This window comes from Pollachius pollachius (genome assembly GCF_949987615.1).
Source record: "Pollachius pollachius genome assembly, chromosome: 7".
In the NCBI taxonomy this organism is placed as follows: Eukaryota; Metazoa; Chordata; class Actinopteri; order Gadiformes; family Gadidae; genus Pollachius; species Pollachius pollachius.
In genome coordinates this window covers 10,788,716-10,810,973 of record NC_136940.1, presented here as the reverse complement: position 1 = coordinate 10,810,973, position 22,258 = coordinate 10,788,716, and the positions used below count along the sequence as shown (strand labels likewise).

General features: G+C 44.8%; 3 protein-coding genes across 5 annotated transcripts in view; all 3 read left to right on the top strand.

Annotated features, from left to right (window-relative positions):
* The first annotated feature begins 2,038 nt into the window (after nt 1-2,038).
* LOC307077913 (C-signal-like) lies at nt 2,039-10,177 on the top strand. Of its 2 annotated transcripts, none has more exons than XM_079739427.1 (6): nt 2,039-2,211; nt 2,398-2,452; nt 2,576-2,763; nt 9,406-9,567; nt 9,673-9,783; nt 9,950-10,177. In XM_079739427.1, exons 1-6 carry the CDS (start codon nt 2,068-2,070, stop codon nt 10,061-10,063), a joined length of 774 nt encoding a protein of 257 aa, XP_079595553.1. In that variant the 5' UTR covers nt 2,039-2,067; the 3' UTR covers nt 10,064-10,177. The 2 variants fall into 2 exon arrangements, with proteins under 2 accessions (XP_079595553.1, XP_079595552.1); XM_079739426.1 differs by having other exon boundaries at nt 9,403-9,567.
* A 3,666-nt stretch (nt 10,178-13,843) lies between these two features.
* LOC307078612 (C-signal-like) lies at nt 13,844-17,749 on the top strand. Of its 2 annotated transcripts, none has more exons than XM_079740512.1 (6): nt 13,844-14,349; nt 15,589-15,643; nt 15,760-15,947; nt 16,119-16,280; nt 16,399-16,509; nt 16,734-17,749. In XM_079740512.1, exons 1-6 carry the CDS (start codon nt 14,203-14,205, stop codon nt 16,755-16,757), a joined length of 687 nt encoding a protein of 228 aa, XP_079596638.1. In that variant the 5' UTR covers nt 13,844-14,202; the 3' UTR covers nt 16,758-17,749. The 2 variants fall into 2 exon arrangements, with proteins under 2 accessions (XP_079596638.1, XP_079596637.1); XM_079740511.1 differs by having other exon boundaries at nt 16,730-17,745.
* Nucleotides 17,750-20,164: 2,415 nt separating this feature from the next.
* The window catches only part of gmds (GDP-mannose 4,6-dehydratase), a 121,298-nt gene continuing 119,204 nt past the window's right edge, over nt 20,165-22,258 (top strand). The window contains exon 1 of the mRNA XM_079739188.1: nt 20,165-20,392. Within this exon, the coding sequence (XP_079595314.1) occupies nt 20,297-20,392 (96 nt within the window). The 5' untranslated portion in view covers nt 20,165-20,296. The remainder of the gene's footprint in view (nt 20,393-22,258) is intronic.

Here is a 22,258-nt window from a genome sequence, read left to right as displayed (position 1 = left end):
TTTTCATTGGTCTCTGTATTTCAGGATATCTGATGATAGGTCGAGGCCCCAGGGCCCCGAAACTGGACCAATGCTGCTGAACCTGTTTCCTACCACCAATTTACTCTCTGCTTCACACCCAGGAACCATTTCCCCCACACAGTTCGTAATTCTTTCTTACAGATTGTATCCCACGCTGTTCAAGTCACGTGTACCACAGTCCTACTGGAGAGACAACCTCTACCTCTTAGGTCCAGCTCCATTTCACTACGCCAAGACAACTTTTCTGTGTTTGTAGATGGTTCCTGGTTCATACCGTTCCCACTTATTACCTTAAAAAATGCAGAATGTGCTCTGCACTAGTCATCACTTTGTATAATTATAAAGTCCTTCTTCAATGCAAATCACTGTGATAGGAGACAAAGATAAAATGGACAAATATAATGTCACGTAGGTTGGGGTAAATTGATAATCCTTTCTTTGATTAAAGCAACATTTTAAGAAATACACAGCTTTTACATAGCATATCTGTCTGTTGCATGCTTTGCACTTTATGCTATATTTCTCTGAGATGTAACAAATTACTTTGAACAAGGAATTTTGTTGTACTATGTAAATGATCAATAATTGTGAACATTAGATTAGATCTACTTGGCAAGTCTTATGAATAGATTTTCTTTTCCTGGTATGCATGAGATAAAACCCATTCTGGCCTTCAATCCACAGAGGACATCTCATACTTCACACAAATAACAGGATGCTTCCCTTTGTCCCAGTCCGGTGGGGTGCTTGCCTGTGATAAAGTTTTATCCTGGCCTCGCTACCTTCTGTGTTTTCTAATGTGCCACTAGCTTGCTGTGTCTTGGCCATTTTGAGTCCTACTTTCACCTTCCATGAAGGCATGACAAACAACTCAAGTTGGTTCTTATATGATTTATATGGTAGGTATAGTATACATATGTATATATATATATATATATATATATATATATATATATATATATATATATATATCTTATGTCCATGTATTATGCATATTATATATGGTATGCATAGATTAGTGTACCTGTTCAATACCGGACTGTACTTGAAGATGTACTTGCTGTTTTATTCACGGGAGCTTACTTTTTCAGGATTTCCAAATTAATCTGCATAGTTATTTAAGCCACATACGGTTCTGTTGTGCAGTGAGAAAAAAGTGACGTGAAGGGAAATTTTTCAATATAAAAGTGCAACATTGTTTGAAATCAATAGGTGCCTAGCCATTGATGTGGCCTATGATATGTTGAGTATCCTTTTACCCTTTTGAACCTAATGGATAAGCTTGGGATTTTTGCTATACTTGATTATTCTGATTTTTATCTTTTTTTTCAAGTTTGTTTGTGTAACACAATTAGAGAACATGTGTATTTAAATGTGAAATAAATATATTTACAACACAATCATGACAATGAATTTTAGGAATTTGTTGGTGGGGTCACACACAAAATAAATCATTACATCACTAGAAGGCAGTGTTGCATCAAAATGTTCAGAAGCTTTGCTTAGAAAATAGTGAGAAACAGATTAGTTGGTGTTTGTTTCTGTAGACATAAAAATACAAAAATACAAAATTAATGTAAATCACTATATACATGCATTAACCTTGAATGGGCATACCACCATCTCTAGGGTCACTGCATCCTCAGCCTCAACACAGATCTCATGAAAGCCAGTTAAATTCGAATAGCATGATTGGTTTGGTTACGAGAATGCCTTCGACTTATCTTTTAACTGTATGTTGAAAAATGTGTTTGGACTGTGGTTAGGCCTAACTACAGGGATGAAGGGCCTCTGACCTACTGTTGCATTCTCACAGTAAATAAGTAAGCCAATTGTAGGGGCTGGTTCATAACGGCAAGTTCGGCTAAGGTTGTTTTGCAGGTTCATCTGATGGGTTGGGCTGTTATCTGATCATACACTTCACACTCCAGTTGTCAAACAGGTATTCCATTCTATGCCCACTACAAGCTACGCCTTTAGCTTTCAAAACTGTTTCAGATTCACCAAAGGCTATGTCTACATCGAGGTAGAGGCTTTGAGTGAACCATGGCGAGCATTCCACGGACTGTGCTGTTAACAGGAGCTAACAGAGGCTTGGGCTTGGAGATGGTTAAACAAATAGTAGACGGTCCCGCTCCCTTGCCTCGTTTGTTTGCCTGTTGCAGAGATCCAGATGGACCCAGAGGAAAGGTATTTTTTTTTTTTGCATTGTCATTGTTTGTACAACAAAAAACACTGAACTCCAAACTGTACCATATGGAAAACTGGCTTACCCATGCTAAACCCACTCACACAATTCTCTTTTCAGAGTCTAGAAAAAAGTTTTTGTTCCTCGTTCTTCCAGTGTTTAGAAATTATTGTGGTTTTGCTTTACAGGACTTACAGTCATTGGCCAATAAGCACCCTGATGTGATCACCATCATCCAACTAGGTTAAGACACTCTTTAATCAAAACCCTTTCAGTGAAGTTTCAGTCACGTCTCTCAATCAGATTCTCTAGCGTCTCTCTCTCTCTCTCTCGCTCTCTCTCTTTCTCTCTCTCTCTCTTTGATAGATGTTGCAGACCTCTGCAGCATAAAACAGTGTGCCAAGAGGGTGGGCTCTCTGGTGGGGCCAGGGGGCCTCAACCTGCTGATCAACAACGCAGGGATTCTTTTCCATGGCAATTTTCAGAGCACCAGTCCAGAGGACATGCTAACTACCTTCAACACTAACGTCCTTGGCCCCATGAATCTCACTAAAGTGAGGAAAGGAGGGAGGAAGTTCTTCTTCCAATATTTTTGCAAACATCATAGTATATGTGTTACATTCAATTTAGTATCATTCTCCATGGAATATTTCATTTACTCTTCTCTCCCTTCAGGGCGCACTCACACTAGGCCATCTGTACCATACCCAAGTCCGTTTCACACCTGTACCGTGCTCAAGTATGTGTGAGACAGATTAGGCGCAGTAACATCCAACCTGTAGAATCTAGTGAAAGTGTGAGGCGTCGCCCAGCTGGCAGCAGCACATTTCTCTTCCACTGAGACCCCCTGAAACAGTGCCCAGGATGCGGACATGCTGCGAGTCAAATGTGCGCGCAGGCCGATTGGGGGTTCCAAACCCACGCTTTTATAAGCCATGGCTATAGCCTCCACGATCCAGTGTGATAAACGCTGCTTCGAAAGAGGCTTCCCCAGGTGTGACGTAGCACATGATAAAAACAGTTGCTCCGATTTCCTGAATCCAGCCGTCCTATTAACATAGACGCGTAAAGCCCGCACCGGGCAGAGTGCATTCAGCCACTCCTGCTCCTGGGAGGAGAAAGGAGGAGAATGGAAAGCCAACAGCTCAATAGGGCGGTATGACAACGCAGAGTCGAGTACCTTGGGAACAAACGCAGGATTCGGCTTTAATAAAACCTTTGAGTTCCCCCGCAAAAACTGCATACGTGCCGGGCTAACCGACAGCGCATGGATGTCACTCGCGCGTTTAGCCGAGGCCAACGCGAGCAACAAAGCCGTCGTAAACGAGAGCGTCTTAAGCTCTACCTGTTGTAAGGGTTCAAACGGTGGGCGTGACAGTTCATCAAGCACCGTAGTTAAATCCCACGGAGCAGCCAAGCTCCGCGACACCGGCCGAATACGGCGTGCACCTTTCATAAACCGGCAAACGATAGGGTGCTGGCCTGCCGTTTTGTCCCCAAAACCTATGTGACAAGCTGATATAGCGGCCAAGTACACTTTGACAGTGGAGAAAGCCCGGCCTTTATCCAGCAAGTCCTGTAGAAATGTCAGAATAACAGGCACGGGACTCTGGAAAGCTATTTCCCTAGCTTTCGTGCACCACTCCTTGAACGCCCGCCATTTCCCGTCATATGCGTAACGCGTAGATGAAGCCCTGGCGCCCTGGATAGTCGTAATGACATTCCATGCGAGTCCAGCCGTCCATCCTTTCATGGGCCAGGCCCACAGAGCCATGCGCTCCGGATGAGAATGGAAGAATGGATTTCCCCATGCGCTTGCGCCAGGAGATCCCTGCGTAAAGGCTGTGTGCCAACGTGTGCATTTGAGGGAAACGTAGCCCCCCCTGACGGTTTATATACGCCACCATCATGGTGTTGTCCGTCCTGACTAGAACATGTTGCCCTCTCAGAAAAGGAAGAAAATGTTTCAGCGCCAGTGACACCGCCTGAAGTTCCAGGCAGTTTGTGAACAAACTGCATATGTGAACTCCACGTGCCATTTATTGTTCTGCCCTCGTATACGGTTCCCCAGCCCGCCCGAGAGGCATCCGTCGAAAGGACCTTCCTTCCCAGGATATTTCCCATGGTAACGCCTGTAGTTACAAAGGACGTGCGTCCCAAAGGGCGCAGCGCCAAGGCGCACGCCATGGAGATCAAAACTCGGCGATGGCCATGGCACGTCCGGTTCAGTCTGAGAGATGCAACCCATCGCTGAACCGGCCTCATATGGAGGCGGCCAAGTGGGACCACTACCAGCGCCGAAGCCATCAGCCCCAATAGTCTGAGGCACGTTCTGAACTTCAACATCGTCCCCCAAAAGTGCCAGACAAGCCTGAAAGGCTTCCACTCTCTCCACGGATAGACGTGCTTTGAACGTCACTGAATCGAGGCACAAGCAAATGAAAGTTATGCTTTGAGTAGGGACCAAAATACTCTTTTTCACGTTAATTGTGAAACCCAGGGACATTAGGTGCGATATGAGCAAGCTGGTTTGCGCCTGAGCTTCCTGGGGTGACTGTGTGGCTAGAAGCCAGTCGTCTATGTACGTTGCTAAACGCATTCCCTTCAACCTGAGGGGCGCGATAGCAGCCTCCGTGCATTTCACAAACACCCGTGGACCAAACCAAAACCAAACCAAACACTTGTACGTTACGCCCTTGAAGGCGAACCTGAGATATTTCCTCTGAGAGGGATAAATGGGGATATGGAAATAAGTGTCCGTCAGATCTATGCTTGTTAACCAGCCTCCCGGAAGCACGAAGCGTATGAGAGCGGCGTGTGTCAGCATCCTAAAACTGTACTGTCTTGTGTATCTGTTCAGAGCGCGTAAATCTAATATCGGCCGGAGGCCCCCTCCCTTCTTCGGGACTAGGAAGTACCTCAAGTAAAAAACGCATCTGAATTGCCCTTTTGTTTTTTAGAGAAGTGATTACCTCCTGTAAAACTTGAGCTTTCTCTCCACGGGCCTGCGACTGCAGTATCCCGTTGAAACGGGGAGGAGTGGACGCAAATTGGAGCCTGTAGCCGGCGGTTACAGTCTTTATAACCCAATCTGACGCACCACATGCACGCCACTGTTGAGCCGAACGGGCATGGTGGGCTGCGCACAGGTGCTCATGCCAACCAGGCACCATTTTATTACATTCTGTTCCTTTTTTATGTTTATCATTTTTTTCATTTTTTCATGTTTTCACAAGCAGCTGCGCCCTCGGCTCGGAGCCTGGATGCGCGCTGGCAAACATTTTTAATGAGCATGATTTGGGGAAGGGGGACACATGTGTGATGTTGGGCACTGGTGTGTGCTTATACGCATGCATGTGTCTGCGAGACACGGCCGCAGCTCCACCGAGCTCTCTTCAGGTCCGACCCTTCTGTCCTTCGCGTACTGAACTGTGAAGGCCGAATGGCCTTCTGCATTCCTTTTGCAGGGCTTGGAACACGCCCTCTGTAACCCTTTTTGGAACTGGGTTTGGAACAGAACATATAGGGGGGACGGCGACGGAGTCTGGCCGGGCCTGCCATACCCCCCTGGTCGCAGCGCCTCAGGTAGTGCGCCGTTTCTTCATGGCTCCCTGAGAAGCCGCACGGCTACCTGGCGCCGCCCCGGGCGCGGGTGGTTTCCTCGCCCACGTGCCACTGTGCTCCGAGGCTTGTTCTGGCCCTGGCCGGCCCCGTGGGTTGGGTGGGGCTGACGCTTCTGGATGCGGTAAGCCGGCGGAGGAGCGCGGGGCTGGGTGAACACCTGGCCGGGTGCGTTGGCAGGGAAAGGCGCTCTTCTGGGAAGACACAGTCGCAGCGCCTCACCCTCCCTCTTTTTCTCCTCCCACCATTTTAGCATCACGCCGTACGCTGAGCCAAACAGGCACTTCGGGTCCACAGGCACGTCGAGGAGTTGTTTTTTTTCCCTCAGAGATAGACTGGACAGGTTCAGCCACCTTGCTCTCTTCTGCGCGACCATCAGCGCCATGGCCCTTCCGGACGCTTGGACAGCGCTTCTGTGAAGGCCCAGGCACAGGTCCGTCACAACGCACAGTTCATCCCACAGGGCTGGGGTGTGTGACGATGACATGTCAACCTCCTGCTCCGCCTGGTAGGCCAGCAGCAGCGACGATGCGATGAGCGCCCTCACCGTCGTGGCCATCGCCTTGTAGCCCTTCTCGGTCATTGACGACTGGAAGGAGTCAGCTCTTGACGGCAGTGTAGAGCTTGCCGAAGTCATGGCGGACTTCTGCGTGGGGTGGAGGTGTGACGCCAGCAGTGGTCCAACCGGAGGCAGGTGGGAGAACCCCTTTTCCTCCATACCGGCCCAATCCAACCCTGATCCACCCTGGACAGGGATCTTGGCTGAGAGAGGCTTGCTCCAAGACCGGGTCGCTTCATCCAGGCACTCGAGAAAGGCCGGAAGTAGCAGGCTGGTTGAGGCCTTCACCTTTGGGAGTCGCTTGCCCTCGTAGCGAGATGTGGCAGTCTCCACCGGGGGCTCAGGCCACTCAATTTTCAGCCTCGCAGCTGCCCTTTTGCAGGCCTCGTGGAGGTCCACACTGACGGCCGGGTTCAGGGAGCTGGTGCACGCGCCGCCTACCACCATAGGCGATGCGGTGCTGGGGGAAAAGGGATCATCGTCCTCGTCGTCATCAGAGTCGAGGCTAATAGATTCCTCCCCCGAGTTACTCCCCCGGAGTAACCGCCCTCGGCTTCATAAGGCCCTGCCAGCAGGCTAGCCTTGATAGCGTCGGGTGGAGTCAACTCCAGCGGCTGGGAAGCTTCGGTGAGGTCAACCTCCGATCCCCAGCTGGTGCCCGGTGGGCCGCCAAGCCCCCGGGAACCTCCCGCTAGCTCCGGTAGTGGTGGGTCGGTTACCCCCATTACCGGATCTTCCGTGAAGAGCTTCGCATGCTTATTAAGGCGCCGTTTGCGGGTTTTATGAGATAACCGCGCGCAATGCTCGCAGGTGGCCGGGAATGCAAGGGCAGCCTTGGCATGTTCCAGCCCAAGGCAGCGAATCCAAGCGGTGTGGCTATCCACTCCCGACATCTTGTTCCCGCACATGCAGGACTTTGTCGGAGGTTTCCCAGAGCCTTCGGTTAGGGTAGGTTCAACCTCAGACTGCATGGTCTCCGCTTTCCGCTTATGACCAGCCGCTGTTTGGTGACAGGCCAGCTTGGACACGTGGATTGCAGCTAGTGTGGGTACTAGCAGCTAGTATGGGTACTAGCAGCTACTGTTTGGTGACAGTCTAGCTTTTAGCCTCACAGAGGTCAGATGTAGCAATGTAGGCTAGCGTTCGGTGACCGAGGGGTTAGCTCGCTCTCGGAACAGTATGCTAGGCCATCTACAACTTCTGTCCGAGAGGTGCTTCTAGGAGTGAGAAGAGGTTAAAGACTGAAGAGATGACGTGACGACGGGACTTATGTAGGAGGGAGTCCCTCCTCTGCAAGCAGACGTCACGTTTGTTGGCCAGTCACGACTGGCGTAGTGTAAAATTGCTTCTAGGGGACAGCGCGAGGGGCGTTTCCCATAGTGAGATACCGAGCGAATATTGAAAGAAAACACAGTTGACACTTTACTGACTTTGTTGCTTATTTGGAGCAATTCTACTCAGGTACAGCCCTCTCTCACTGAGAACGTTTTTACACAGCCCAATAGGCTGTTTTATGCACGCCTTTTTCGCGGCACGGTCCGCGCGTTTACACTCCCCGAGGTAAAGGGCTTGGGTAGTGGTGTTGCTGCGCTGTCTCCACAGAGAAAATGCAGCAATATGATCATGAGCAGTTAACTTCTAACTTGAGAGAAAGTGAAATATGCGAGCTGCTGATCATGTGAGGGAAGTGATGCAGTCGTATTAAACAAAGACATTGAAAGATGGTGCGATCTACGAGAGATCGCACCGTTTGGGTCAAAAAAACTAGTGGTCAGCAAAATACAGAATATGTTGGCGTTTTTGCACTTGTAAATAGTTAGTCGCGTTTGTAGCCTACACTCAGACGTGAACTTATTCTTGCATGCGGGTGTCTTCATTCATAAAAAAATAAAAACACAGGTCTAGACTTTGTGCGCAGCCCCGCCTTCTCCAGTGAACCATGAAAGCCCGCGCCGTGACGAACGGGGTATTTTTTTTTCCAAAAACTCAACTTCACTATCGCACCAACGTGAACCGTTAGCCGTCATGTTTATTGTTTAATGGGAAATAAGGGTCGCATGGACTATACGTCATCCAGCTCAGGTTGCGTAGCCGTGCTTGTGCGCGTGTCGGTTCATTATCATTTGTACCGTGGCCTGAGCACACCTCTCCCAAGTGTGTTCAGGCCACGGAATTGAAGTGGACTTGAGTACAGTTGGCGTGCTCACACTAGCCAAACGGTCTAGACTTGAGCACGGAACAGGTGTGAAAGGGACTTGGGCACGGTAGAGATGGCCTAGTGCACTCACACTAGGCCATCTGTACCGTGCCCAAGTCCGTTTCACACCTGTACCGTGCTCAAGTCTAGATCGTTAGGATAGTGTGAGGGCGCACTCACACTATGCGTCTCTCTCGTAGATCTTTCAATGTCTTTGTTTAATACGACTGCATCACTTTCTCTCACATGATCAGCAGCTCGCGGATTTCACTTTCTCTCAAGTAAGAAGTTAACTGCTCATAATCATACCGCTGCGTTGTCTCTGTGGAGACATTGCAGCAACAACACTACCCAAGCCCCCCCCCCCCCCCCCCCCCCGGAACAGCGGAGCCGTCGCATTTACAACAGAATTAAACCCAATAAACCACCAATATGTGCAGGGTCCGGGAGGGTAAATTGGGGTTCTAGCTCAAGCAGGCAATTTACCTTGGGGAGTGAGGGCTGTATCTGAGTAGAACGGCTCCAAATAAGCAACAAAGTCAGTAAAGTGTCAACTGTGTTCTCTGTGTTGTTCTACTAAGCAGCAGAGCTTGGGGGTGACGTATTACGACGTGATGACGCATGTACAAGAGGCAACCGTACTCAGGCCCAGTTGAGATTGCCTAGTGTGAGCACAGGCCAGCGCACAGCAGGGGGGCGTGGCAATCGTACTTGGGCACGGTACAGATGGCCTAGTGTGAGTGCGCCCTGAGTGCGCCCTTTTAATAATGTCATAGCTTCCCTCATTTTCTTCCTACATCACCTCCCCTTATTATGAAGGAGCTCCTGCCTCACCTACAAGCAGCAGCTTTGGCTAGTGGGACACCAGGGATGTCATGCAGCAAAGCAGCCGTGGTCAACCTCTCAAGCGTTGGGGCATCCATGACTGCTACTCCGGAGAGCTACGGCATGTTCCCTGGGGTCGCATATCGTGTCAGCAAGGTATAGGCGGCTGACTAGGATGTATCTCGCTAGCTACACGGCTAGTTCATGCAGCCTAAACGATACCTATTGCTTTGTTTCACATATTTTCTCTGTCTGTTGAAGGCGGCTTTGAACATGCTGACATCCTGCTCCGCCTTAGAACTTCAGAAGGATAATATCCTCTCTGTTCTCCTGCACCCTGGGTGGGTGAGAACCGAGATGGGTGGAGAAGAGGTGGGTGAACCTTGAATCCAATCCGATTTTTCTTTAAATGCCTTGTTGGGCTTTGTGAATTATCCACCATGTCTCATCAGTGATTCTCAATGTTTGCCCCAGAAAAGACAAGAGACATAAATCCATGGGAAATTTTTTGGCAATTCTTCTTCTTGTGATCCCCTAGGCTGACATTAACAGCCAAGAAAGTGTGGAAGGCATGCTACGCATGATCGGTTCCCTGACAGAGAAGCACAACGGAGCATTCCTGGACTATATGGGCCAGCCGATGCCATGGTAGACCTATTCATTACGCCACTGTGGGCTTCAGGAATGTCAGCTTTTTACTAAATATCTCTACATGCATAGGCTACCATAAGTTTGCATATACAATTGTCGAATGTGTAATGCCAATATGTACAACAATCACATCAATGTGCCTTTGTTGGCTACTAAGCACTATTTTAGGATGATTACATCTGAATAAAGCTTTTAAGATTGAAAACGCAGTCACGAGTGGTGAGGTATATGTTAACCACCAGGTGGTGTTTCGTACAGATACTGCCTTATTCCATAAATGTTGGCTTCAGGACACAATGGGAACATCCTCCCTCTCTTCTTTAATAGGTCCATGCATTCTCCTTGTGACTGTAAATTATCCACGTGGAAGTTATAACGCTCCTTATTGGAATTTGGGCGAATTTTCAAGACCTAATAGTGTGTTCCAGATGCCTCGGAAACCAGCCTTCTGAGTTGCAAGTGGAGAAATCTCCCGGCTTTCTTTCGGCATTTTACCGAATTCTGGTCGGGCCCCCTCGGAATTCTCAATTAGGAGCAGTAAGCCGTCAAAGCTTCATGGGGAACCCCTGCTGCGTCGAACGAACCAAATCCATATGCACGGAGTGGGAATCCGAGGGAACGTAGGCTATTGGTGCGTCACATCGCTGGAAATTATGGGGAAACATATTTGCGACGTCGGAAAGTAAAACGTTCATGTTCCGCCATGTTCATGCAAGTCACTAGTAAACCATACGTCACCAACTGGGCAACTCTGTTATTGTGGTGCGTTGACATCGCTGGAAATTATGGGGAAAACATTTTCGCAACGTCGGAAAGTTTGCATGAACGACACCTCATTATGCTGTTATGATTCTACTTCCGTTCGGCAACTCGTGCCAAATTTTGATAACAGAGTTGCCCAATTGGTGACGTATGGTTTACTAGTGACGCATGAACATGGCGGAAAATGAACGTTTTACTCAATATAAAAGAATCAACCATCATATCACATACTATACTATTGATTGACGTTGTAACGTCTGTTGGCATGACTTTGCTCAGTTTTAAATGTTGTGTACTGGTAAACCAGCTCTAGATAAGGGCAAGTGTTGTCTTCCATACAGTGGCAATACTGTATGTGCTTCTCATTAATAATAGCAAAATGATAGTAGGTGATAGGCATTAAGGAAATAAAGGCATGCAAACTTGAAACTGATCCTGCTAAGTTCTGTTTAGTTCTGACTGTTTTTTATCGGATAAAAACCCCCTGCTGTGAAGATCTTTTAGATTCCCAACGTGCTGTTTCACAAGTGCACAAGAATGGTCGCTGTCGGGAAAACGTGTAAGCATGAGCGTCATCACTGGCGAGCCTTCTCGTTATCACCAGGAGAGTGAATTCGCCTTTGGCCCGAGTTGCCGAACAGAAGTAGAATCATAACAGCGTCATGAGGTGTCGTTCACGCAAACTTTCCGATGTCGCGAAAATGTTTTCCCCATAATTTCCAGCGATCTGAACGCACCAAAATTTTGAGAGCAGAGTTGCCCAGTTGGTGACTTATGGTTTACTAGTGACGCGCATGAACATGGCGGAACATGAACATTTTACTCAATATAAAAGAATCAACCATAATATCAAATACTTTACTATTGATTAACATTGTAACATCTGTTGGCATGACTTTGCTCAGTTTTAAACGTTGTGTACTGGTAAACCAGCTCTAAATAAGGGGAAGTGTTGCCTTCCATACAGTGGCCATACTGTATGTGCTTCTCATAAATAAAAGCAAAATATATATTTTTTGTTAATTATATCTTTGCATGGAAGTTCATTGTTCATTGCCTGCTTAGTTTTTATTGTGCTACAATTAAAAAGGTGATACATGATGAATAAGTGAAAAGAGCTGTATTTACACTTCGACACATTGTATACAAAGACACCAAAATAGTGATCTGTGTCAAAACAGAGGGATATAGCACCGCCTTGTGGAATGTTTACAATGAATGCAGATCAGACATTAAAGGGGACATATTATGAAAACAACACTTTTCCTGGGATTTGGGGTGTTGTTTTGGGTCTCTGGTGCTCCCACACGCATGCAAACTTTGAAAGAAGTCTGTAAGATATGCATTTCTGAAAGTACCCCGCCGACAGTTACCAAACGAGCGAGTCAGTTTTTGCGCCCCCTCCTACGTAGGAAGGGGGCACACTTGAATATTACCTCCCACTTCCTTACTCCCCTCCAATCAGAGCATAGCTAACATTTTGCGGACCAGCAGACGAGCAGCTCCGGCGGGGGGAACTCGGCGGCAGCCCGGCAGCTCAGCTCTGGTAGTACAATCCCTTTCTCTGCCGGACTGCTGCCGAGCTTCAGCGGCAGTCCGGAGGAGGAGAGATGGAGGGGAAAGGGATTGTACTCCCGGAGCTGAGCTGCCGGACTGCTGCCGAGCTACCCCCGCTGGACTGCCACCGAAGCTTCAGCGGCAGTCCGGCCACCGTCAAAGCCGCCCGGCCGCCGCCGAAGCTTCGGCGGCAGTACGGCAGCTCCGGCGATGTACTCCGGGAGCTGAACTGACGCCAAAGCTTTCCGGCTGCTCCGGCGGGTGTACTCCGGGAGCTGAACTGCCGCCGAAGCGTGCAGGTCCGGTGGGGGGAGCTCGGCGGCAGTCCAGCAGCTCAGCTCCCGGAGTACAATCCCTTTCTCCTCCATGTGGCGGTTCATGGACTTCAGAGAGTCAAGGCCAAAGTTCCTTTCCCCCAATTCTTCTCAACCATGGCAGAGCTATCCCCCACTATGAGTCTTTACTTGTTATAGAAGCACCAGAGACGTCAGACGCAGTCTTTATGATTCATAATATCATCCGAGGCGCACATAGCTTTTGGACGTGATATTATATATAATATTATATAAATACCCATATATAATAATATTATATTATACTATATTATATAGATATAGAGCTCCAGGAGTCTGCAAACGGCAACAATCCCTTCTCTTCCATGCTGTGGTTCAGTCTGACAGCTCATTGGTCAATGGGCAGCAGCTCATTTGCATTAAAGCTACAGACACCAGAAACAGCGCATTCTGAAGGGACTGAAACAGAGGAGAATAGTGGTAGGCAAGATTTCTTTTTCCTAAAAGCTATTTCCAGCAAACAGCTTCAAAAACATGTTTTCTGGAACTCAAATACTGTTTACTTGTTGGGTAAACACCATAATATGTCTCCTTTAAAATCTAGTCCACACATGTTAAATTAAATTATAATCAATATTTAAAATATATCAAACTCAGATATCCATGTCTAAGTCCGAATAATTCTGATCTTAATCTTACCTTATCATTCCTCCCAGTGAAATTTTCCCAGATAAAAAGGATTACCACTAGGCTAGCTTCTTAAAAATAAATTAATGAGCCAGTCTTTTGAACGGCTCTTTGAAAAGAACAGCTCCTCAAGATCCGGCTCCCTTCAAAGAGCCATAAATCCCATCTCTTCCGGCAACTAGTGGCAGTCAACACGCTGTCAGCGATCTGCATTTCACGTTATTTGGACTAAACCATTTATGGGAGATGTGGGGGGACTGCAGAACATTTTCTTTTTTCATCAGTCGTTCAAATAATTTCAGGATTTTTTTTCTTATTAAAGGTACATATCCATTTTTCCTAACCTACTGATAAATCGGATATTATTTAAATCCAGGCCCTTTTCCCTCTCACGGACCCCTGCATCGCCATCCCCTTCCACCCCTTTACCGCGTGGCTGATAGCTCGGGCATATTTTACTCTCCCTTTAATAATCAGTTAGCAGCCTGGCTGCCTGCCTGTGTCTGTTTGACCTGTCGTTGCCAATATCCTTCCTCAACCGCGATATCGTGTCTGAAATTTATTCCTCTTGCCAGGACATGCAGACTACCTCATGAGAAAAAGTTATAGAACACTTGTAGATGTGTTCAATATCTTAGAAAAGCAGTGTTTTGGATTGAGGTAACCAATTGATCATTCCCTGAACGGGTCTGTTTTACCAGAAGATAAACATCACGCTCCATTCGTCTAACATTCAGCCAACTGCAACATCTGGCATTCCAGAAGGTACGCGCGGCCAATGTAAAGGCACTGTTTTCAACAAAGGCTGAGTTTTTCACGAGGAAGAGGCAAGTGCTGGGTCATGGCGAGTGTTACAACACGCACTGTGCTGATAACTGGAGCTAACAGAGGCCTGGGCTTGGAAATGGTTAAACAAATGGTTGAAGGTCCCTCGCCCTTGCCACATTTGTTTGCCTGTTGCAGAGAACCGGATGGAGCCAGAGGAAAGGTAGGGTTTTCGTGGTTATTATGTTTTCACAAGACACTACCGTAAGCGAGTGTGTTTTTCGTAGGAGAATCCGGGAATATACCCTCTGATTAGTTACAAGGGCTCTCCTTTTAGATCGTGTTTTTTAGTCCTAACTGTTTGGGGGAGTTTAGGGTTAATGGCGTGTTCCTGAATCCTCGGACGCAAGCGTCTTTGTGATTGTGTCATGAAATTGGCTAGTCGTTGTTTATTGTTAGTTACATTAGCCTCTTTAGCAAACCAGCCCGAAAACAAAAAACACACAAAAAAAAACACCTTTACATTGTATTGCACGCACAGCAAGACCGTGCAATGCATAAATTGGTGACCGGAATAAGAAGCAATGTAATCAAGTGTGTAACAGCATTTAAAATCGACATTAAAATAACCAACGTGGTACAAATACAAAGAAAATAAATCTCTTCACGTGCGCAGCCATTTCTGTTGAGAGCGTCATCACTGCTCTAGGTGTACAATTTCGAGAGGTGAACCAAAGGGGGCGTGCCTCCGACAAATGCCGCAGGAAAGCTTGGAGATTTCCGACTTCTGACTCGGAAGGCTGGCGTCCGAGGATTGAGGAACACACCATAACCCTTAACCCTAACCAATCGGAGGAGAGCACGTCTAACCAATAAGAGGCGAGAATCCCAGACTTCTACGAAAAACGCATTCGCCTACCGCAAGCTTTCAACCAATGGTGCACAAACTGTTGACTTGAGGCGTACCACTAAATCATCATGACCTATCGTATTACATCTCCGCAAAACATATAAATAGAAGAATACACATGCAGAGCCTCGTCAAAGACTACCACCCTTTATGCGCAACAAGTATTACTGCAAGAAGGCCATAGCCAGTTGGAAACAGTGGAAAGAAAATGCCAGCAACGCGGCTTATGCAGTGTTTCATTTTATTAACACAAAACGCAAATGAAAAACATTACATGAGAAACACACGCAATACACAAAGTGACACTATTTTTTAAATAGAATCCTGAAAAATATATTGCCTGAACAATATTAATAAAATATTTATTCAATATATATCTTTCAATTATCTATGTTTTTTCAATTATTGTATCACCTGCAGTACCACACCACTCTGCCTCTATGGACGGCTCACCTTCCCATGCAACCCCCACCACTAAAAACAATTCTTATTTAATTGAGTCCTGAATAAAGTTTGCATGCAACTCTCAGAACATTTTATTCTGCTCTACAGGAATTGCAAGCACTTGCCAAGAGCCACCCTGATGCGATCACCGTCATCCAACTAGGTTATGACTCTTCTTTTGAAATAAACATTTTTGATGTTTTAACCCGATGTCACAAGAACACTACTGTGATGTTTCTCAGTGTCTCTTATGTTGACACTTTCTGATCTCGCTCTCAGATGTCGCAGACCTCTGCAGCATAAAAAAGTGTGCGGAGAGGGTAGGCTCCCTGGTGGGGCCAGGGGGCCTCAACCTGTTGATCAACAATGCAGCGGTTCTTTTCCATGGCACTTTTCAGAGCACCAGTCCAGAGGACATGCTAACTACCTTCAACACCAACGTCGTTGGCCCAATGAGCCTCACTAAAGTGAGGGAAGGAGGGAGGAAGTTCTTACCGCTATATTTATACATAGTGATGGTTTTGAAAACATCTTGTTTGTATAAGTTTCGTGCCGTTTCTTTCAAGTAAATGCATCATTAATTTATTTCTGTGTGTAACATCTCCTTTTCTCTCACTCTGGTTGTCATCATTATGAAGGAGCTCCTCCCTCACCTACGAGCAGCAGCTTTGGCCAGCAGGACACCAGAGATGTCCTGCAGTAAAGCAGTCGTGGTCAACCTCTCTAGCATGGCTGGAAGCATGACCAATACTCCTGAAAGCTACAGCAGGTTCCCTGTGATGTCATACCGCGTCAGCAAGGCAAAGACCAGAGACCAACTCGTATCTAGCTACCTCAAGCTCTTTGATTAAATTTGTTCTACAACATTCCTATTGAAAGTGTTGTTTTTTTTAAAATGTATTTTCCCTCCCGTTCCAGGCGGCTTTGAACATGCTGACCATCTGCTCTGCCTTAGAGTTCCAGAAGGATAATATCTTGTCTGTTCTCCTGCACCCTGGCTGGGTGAGAACCGACATGGGCGGAAAAGAGGTGAGGGTGCTGCTGGCCACTGTTTACTTATTTGCCATTTAATTTTAAGGTAAGTAAGCTTTACAAAATATTTTAATCAACAATCAGAGGTTTTTTCAAAATGTTTGATTTAAAGTGTCAGTGAGATCACCCCTGCTCAATGATCATTTTTTGCAGAATAGACTGAGTAGTGGTTAATCTATGGGAAAATGATTGATAATTATATTCTATTATCCACTAGGCAGACATTGACAAGCAAGAAAGTGTAGGAGGCCTGCTAAGCGTGATCGATTCCCTGACAGAGAAGCACAATGGAGCCATCCTGGACTATAAGGGTGTGTCATTGCCATGGTAGTCCTACATATACAGCTCCATTGTTGGATTCTGAGTGTATATTCCATGTTATTATTTTTTATAATACTTAAAACTTTATAATCACATGTGTAATACCAATTTGTACAACTATAACATGAGTGCAATGCTCATGTTATGTGCAAGTTGGCTATTGGCTATAAGCATTGTTTTATAATAACATCTGAATAAACTTTTAAACTTAAAATCCTAAGAGTTAAAGTGTATGTTTACCAGCAGGTGGTGCTGTTTAACTTGACTATATCATAAAAGTGAACATGTCTCCATGTATATTTTTCATCATTATTCCTCATTGCTTCTTCCATCCCCTGGCTTATTAATATCGCTAGAGGCTAAATGATTCTGAGGAAAAAGGAAACAAATTAAACGTATTCTTCGTTGCCAGTGTTGGGGTAGTTACTCAAAAAAGTAATTAGTTACTTATTACCGTTACTTCTGTAAATTGTAATGAGATTACTTTACTAGTTACTGGATCTGAAAAGTAACTTCACTACTTATTACTTTACTTTCCCGTTTCTTAATTTACTGTAGATACATGGACAAACATCATAGCCCTATCATCACTTAGTGTTTATTGTAGAAATCTATAGGCTATATAAACCATATGAAAGAAAAATATCCCTGTCCATACAAAGGAATGCCTCACTGTAAAATACAAACAGGATAAAGTAGGCTAGTTTCAAAACACAGGCTTTGGGAAACATGAGAACAAAAATTAAGTGGTCAATGAAAAAAAATTATCCCATACAATTAAAACAAAAATGCACTTAAGCGGCAGTGACACATGCTGTTACTTTATGTGGTCCAAAGGCTGAATGAACCTGATCTATTTCGCAAGCTATGACATCGTAAGTGTGTCTTCCTCTCACCCTCTTGCAGGCAAGAGCAGCTTTCTCAAGTTTTAAAGTAATGCTGTCTATTCAGTGCACTGGATAGACGGCATTACTTTAAAACTTGAGAAAAAAAGTTACCTAGGAATCGTAACTAACTTTTGTTGTTGGCGGACACATGATCCAGGGAGAACTCGAAAATTATTTTGAGCTTCGATTCCATGTCGGTATAACACGCGTTACCCCCAACTACCCCGCCGCGTTGCCATCCCACTACCCCGCCGCGAACCCCAATGGGTCCTGACCCATAGTTTGAAATGTTTGCTTTTTTGGGCCAGTGCTATACCAGACCTAAACTACTGCAGAACAATCCAGGGTATGTGTTATTATACAAATATAAATTATAAATCTTTTCCTAACAAATACTGACGCATTCTGAGCTCTTGCTGTAATCAGAAAAATCGATCTAATCGTTAGGTTGGGGGATGAGTAGCTAGGTGACGGTCTACAGGTGTAGCAGTCTCTGGATCCTCTTCCGCCACCTAGTGGTTATAAGGGCATGTCCAACTTCTCTGACCTCTTGTCTATTAATGTGAAATGAAATTGTTACTGAAAGTTACTTTAAGCAAAACTTTAAAAAATAAAAACAAAGCTGAATAAAATGTGCCAATTTATTGAAAACTGACATCACCCAACTTTATCCTATTTTACTGAAAACCTTTTAGAAGTTCACCATGAGATATTGTATATGCTACACGTGAACATCCTAAGAGGGCGCATTTTGATTGGTTCGCTATCTCGGGATATTGGGCAATATCCCATGATTAAGATCTCAAACTCGGGATATTGTTACGGTCGTCTCGTCACGCTAATAAAAACAAATAAATCCCGCAGAAAAGGGTTATCTTTATTTTTGGAGTGATCACGTGTATAGGTATACTAAAACAATTATTCAACTCAATTCAAGTGAATAGTGGGGAATAGCCCCCTCGACCTTCGTTCTCGGCGAATAATTGTTGACTAGAAAATGCATTTCCTGCAGAAAATGCGGTGAGTGCAGTAGTACAAAGTGAGGTTGAAAATATTTTTACTGAAGCCACATAGATTAAGACGTAAAAAAAAGTTTAATGGCTTAAATCAAGTGAAGGGATTTGAACAAAAGTTCAAAAGTCTAAATGGAGTAAACAATGTAAACATGCACACCATTTAAGAAAAAGGAAATGGTTGTGACAAAAACAAAGTGACAGCTGAATGAAAAGCGCAACGCATTGCTAAAAATGCAGAAATATAAAAGGTCGTGTGTGTGTGATTGTTTAACAGAATAGCGAGCCGGTGTGTGATTGAAAGTAGCCCAATAGAACGGGAAAAACAGCCCAATCTGGCAACACTGCCTCAACGTCCTCCAAAAGTAGCTACATCCAGCGGGGAAAACGCCCAATCTGGCAACATTGCTGGACGTCCTCACGCTCCAGCGTCAACGTAAATCAATGAGACCAACTGAAAACGAAGCCGGTATGAAACTAAAAATGTTATTCTGAATAAAATTTAAATTATATCGTTATTGTTATATTATTATTGAAGATACAAATGTGTAGATTTGTTAAATGGTTTGAACGATGGTAAACGGTTAAATTGATTAAAACAGTTCTCACGCAGTTAAAGTACCAGTACCAGAGGACGGCTCTGCCGCCCTCCCATTGACTCCCATGTAAAAAATAAAATATTTTAAAAGTAGAATATCTTAAGTAAATAATATTTTAAAAAAAAGAGATTCCAAGCTATTCTGAATATTTTAAGTCTCTAGGTGAAAAATTGAGGAAGGAGGTGGGTCCCGAAGTTTGTAGAGAATAAGTAAGAAAGAAGAACAATAGTTGAGCGCTGCATGCAGCACTCGCCTAATTATTACACGGCTCTTCTCCATGCTGTGGAATGCTCCGTTCACTTGCATGGGCCTTCACAACTTCCTGCGGGAATTGTTTTTGATAACTCACCGTTGCTAAGCATATAATCACCGCTGTCAAGGAAATTGGATTTTTTGCCGTCTTTCGTATCGCTCTTTTAAATTGTAAACAGTGTGAATGTATAGAACGTCGCCGGTCATTATCGAAAATAAGCCCCTTCAGGGCGAAGCAAGATAGCTCTGCCTCGCGTCGGTGTCAGGTTCGCCCTGTCAGGGCTTATTTTCCCGATAATGACCGGCGTTCTATACTTTATTCCTTACATAGTTTTGGAATGCCCAAGGCTTCAAAATATAAAGGCTATAGTAACAATCAAAAAAGACATCCCTAGAGACATTAAAGTAAAATACAGCAAGATCTGAAGTTGATGTGAACATAGTGGTGCATATATTTCCATCCTGTTGGAAGCGCTGTGGAAGTACCTCGAAATGCCGTCAAAAAGTCTCCCTTTTGTTTACAACTCGTTGGCTGCGGACCCTGCCCTCTTTCGATTGGTCGATCCCCGGCCCTGCTTCCTACTACGTCACTCGTTAGCGTAGTTCGATTCGGTTTAATGAAACCATTCTCATTGAATCGGAGATCCACTATAGCGTACGATCTTTCCGTATTTCGTTTCAACTACCGTACACTCCAATTTGTAACTTGAAAATGGCCCAATGCGTTGAGTCGTCTACGAACCTTGCAGTGAAAACGGAAGAACAGACTGAACGGAAGGTGGCCGTCATCACCGGCATCACTGGACAGGTAAACCGTCTCGCAGCACCCACTGTGAAAGAATAGAAACCTGTACATGTTTTGAAACGCCAAAGTCACATACGTTATGGTTTTCCGAAATGCACTCTGGACTTACAAAGATTCTCTGCTTTTCTGTAACCATTAGCAGTAAAAGTATTTTTTGCACCCATTCCTTCCTGGATTATGTCTTAAGGTTTATTATATTTTATAATCTAGGTATGTTGGGTCGTTCATTTTTGCCTGACCTTTTGTAGTGATGAGAACAATGAGTCTAATTGAATGGATACATTTTTCCAGTTATTTAAATAGGTTATTAATATGCTTCTGAAAAAGGAAGTATCATTATGACTGCTGGTGATCCAAGTTGTTTACTCATTCATGTAGGACACAGTAATAAGGATGGGAGCCGGATGTATTCCCATCCTTGTGAAACGTTTTCAGCAATCACATCTAATAAGACTACTGAAGTATCCATGCAACATGTATTCTAGCCTACATTTTGCCATGTTATTTCAGGGATTCCATTCTAGTAGATTCCTTATGCAAATGTCACAAAATGTATGCACTTATATTATCCTATCTGTTGCTTCGCCCATTCTCTAGAGTAGCGATTCCTAATTTCTAAGCAAGAACATTTAACATATGTTTATCATGACAAACAAAGGGTAAAGATGTGCAACAAGCCTAACTGGCCAGGCCGGAGTTTGTTGGTATGTCAGTTCTTGCTCTATTAGCTTTACATGCCTTAGGCCTTCATAGAACCCCATATGAATAACCAGTTCAGTGAGTCTCGCAAGTTATAAAATAAACCATTTCAATGTGTCTTATAAGGGATAGCATAGCACCTTTTATATGATTTATTAATTATATTGACTGAAACCTTTTCACCATTGTAGTGTATAAAGCGAGTTTTTCGGTTTAGGCCAAAGTATAAATTTCTTTCATTGTCACCAGTCTTTTCTAGCTTATCTTCTGTAACTTGACTACAATTCTTCTGGGTTCATTTGTGTCTTGGGCTAGCTGAACAATATCCATTACATATGTGGCTTAAGGGCTATTTGATCATGCAGTTCTCACTTTGAAGAGCAAGATTCTGCTCTCTAATATGATTCTAACTTCACGGTCAGACGCTTTGCATAATATCATCTGCTATATGATTTATTGCAAATAGTTTGATACTAGATAACTTCTCCCTAATATGGATACCTATCCTGTCTGTTTTTGCTGAAAAATAGCTTAATTTAGCTAGGCAACTTTAGGCTAACTCAAACATTTAACTTGGCCTTTGTTAAATGTCAAACTCATTGTACTCATTGAAACCTGATGATGTTGATGGAGGGGGGGGGGGGGTGCTTAGCCACTAAGCAAAGCAAGTCTGTTGTGATAATCCCTCCCTCACTCCCTTCTTCCCTCCCTTCACACCAAGTTATTTGATATGCACAACCTATGATATGCACATCTCGCTTGGGGGGGGTTTCCACTCTCAGGCTCAGCCCAAGTGGGCTTTCCTGCCCGCTGTTCCAAGCATGTGGGGATCGTCTATTTGGCATCCAGAAGAGAGCTAAGAGAATCCATAAGAACGTGTGTCTTGTTATCCCTGTACATTCCTGCTGTTGTCTCCTTTAAGAGTAATTCCAACAAATATTGTCATCGAATTAATAGGGATAAGAATAACCCTGACCCCCCCCCCCCGTAACTATTCCTTTGATAAATTGGTTGTTTTTTACAATTGTTACGATTATTGATTGCTAAATCTTTTTTCCTAACAGACCATGGAATACAACGTGTGACACTAATATGTGTAATACTTAATTTAATAGTTTACTTTTTTATTGTAAATAAAGTGTGTGTGTGTGGGTGTGTGTGTGTGCGGTG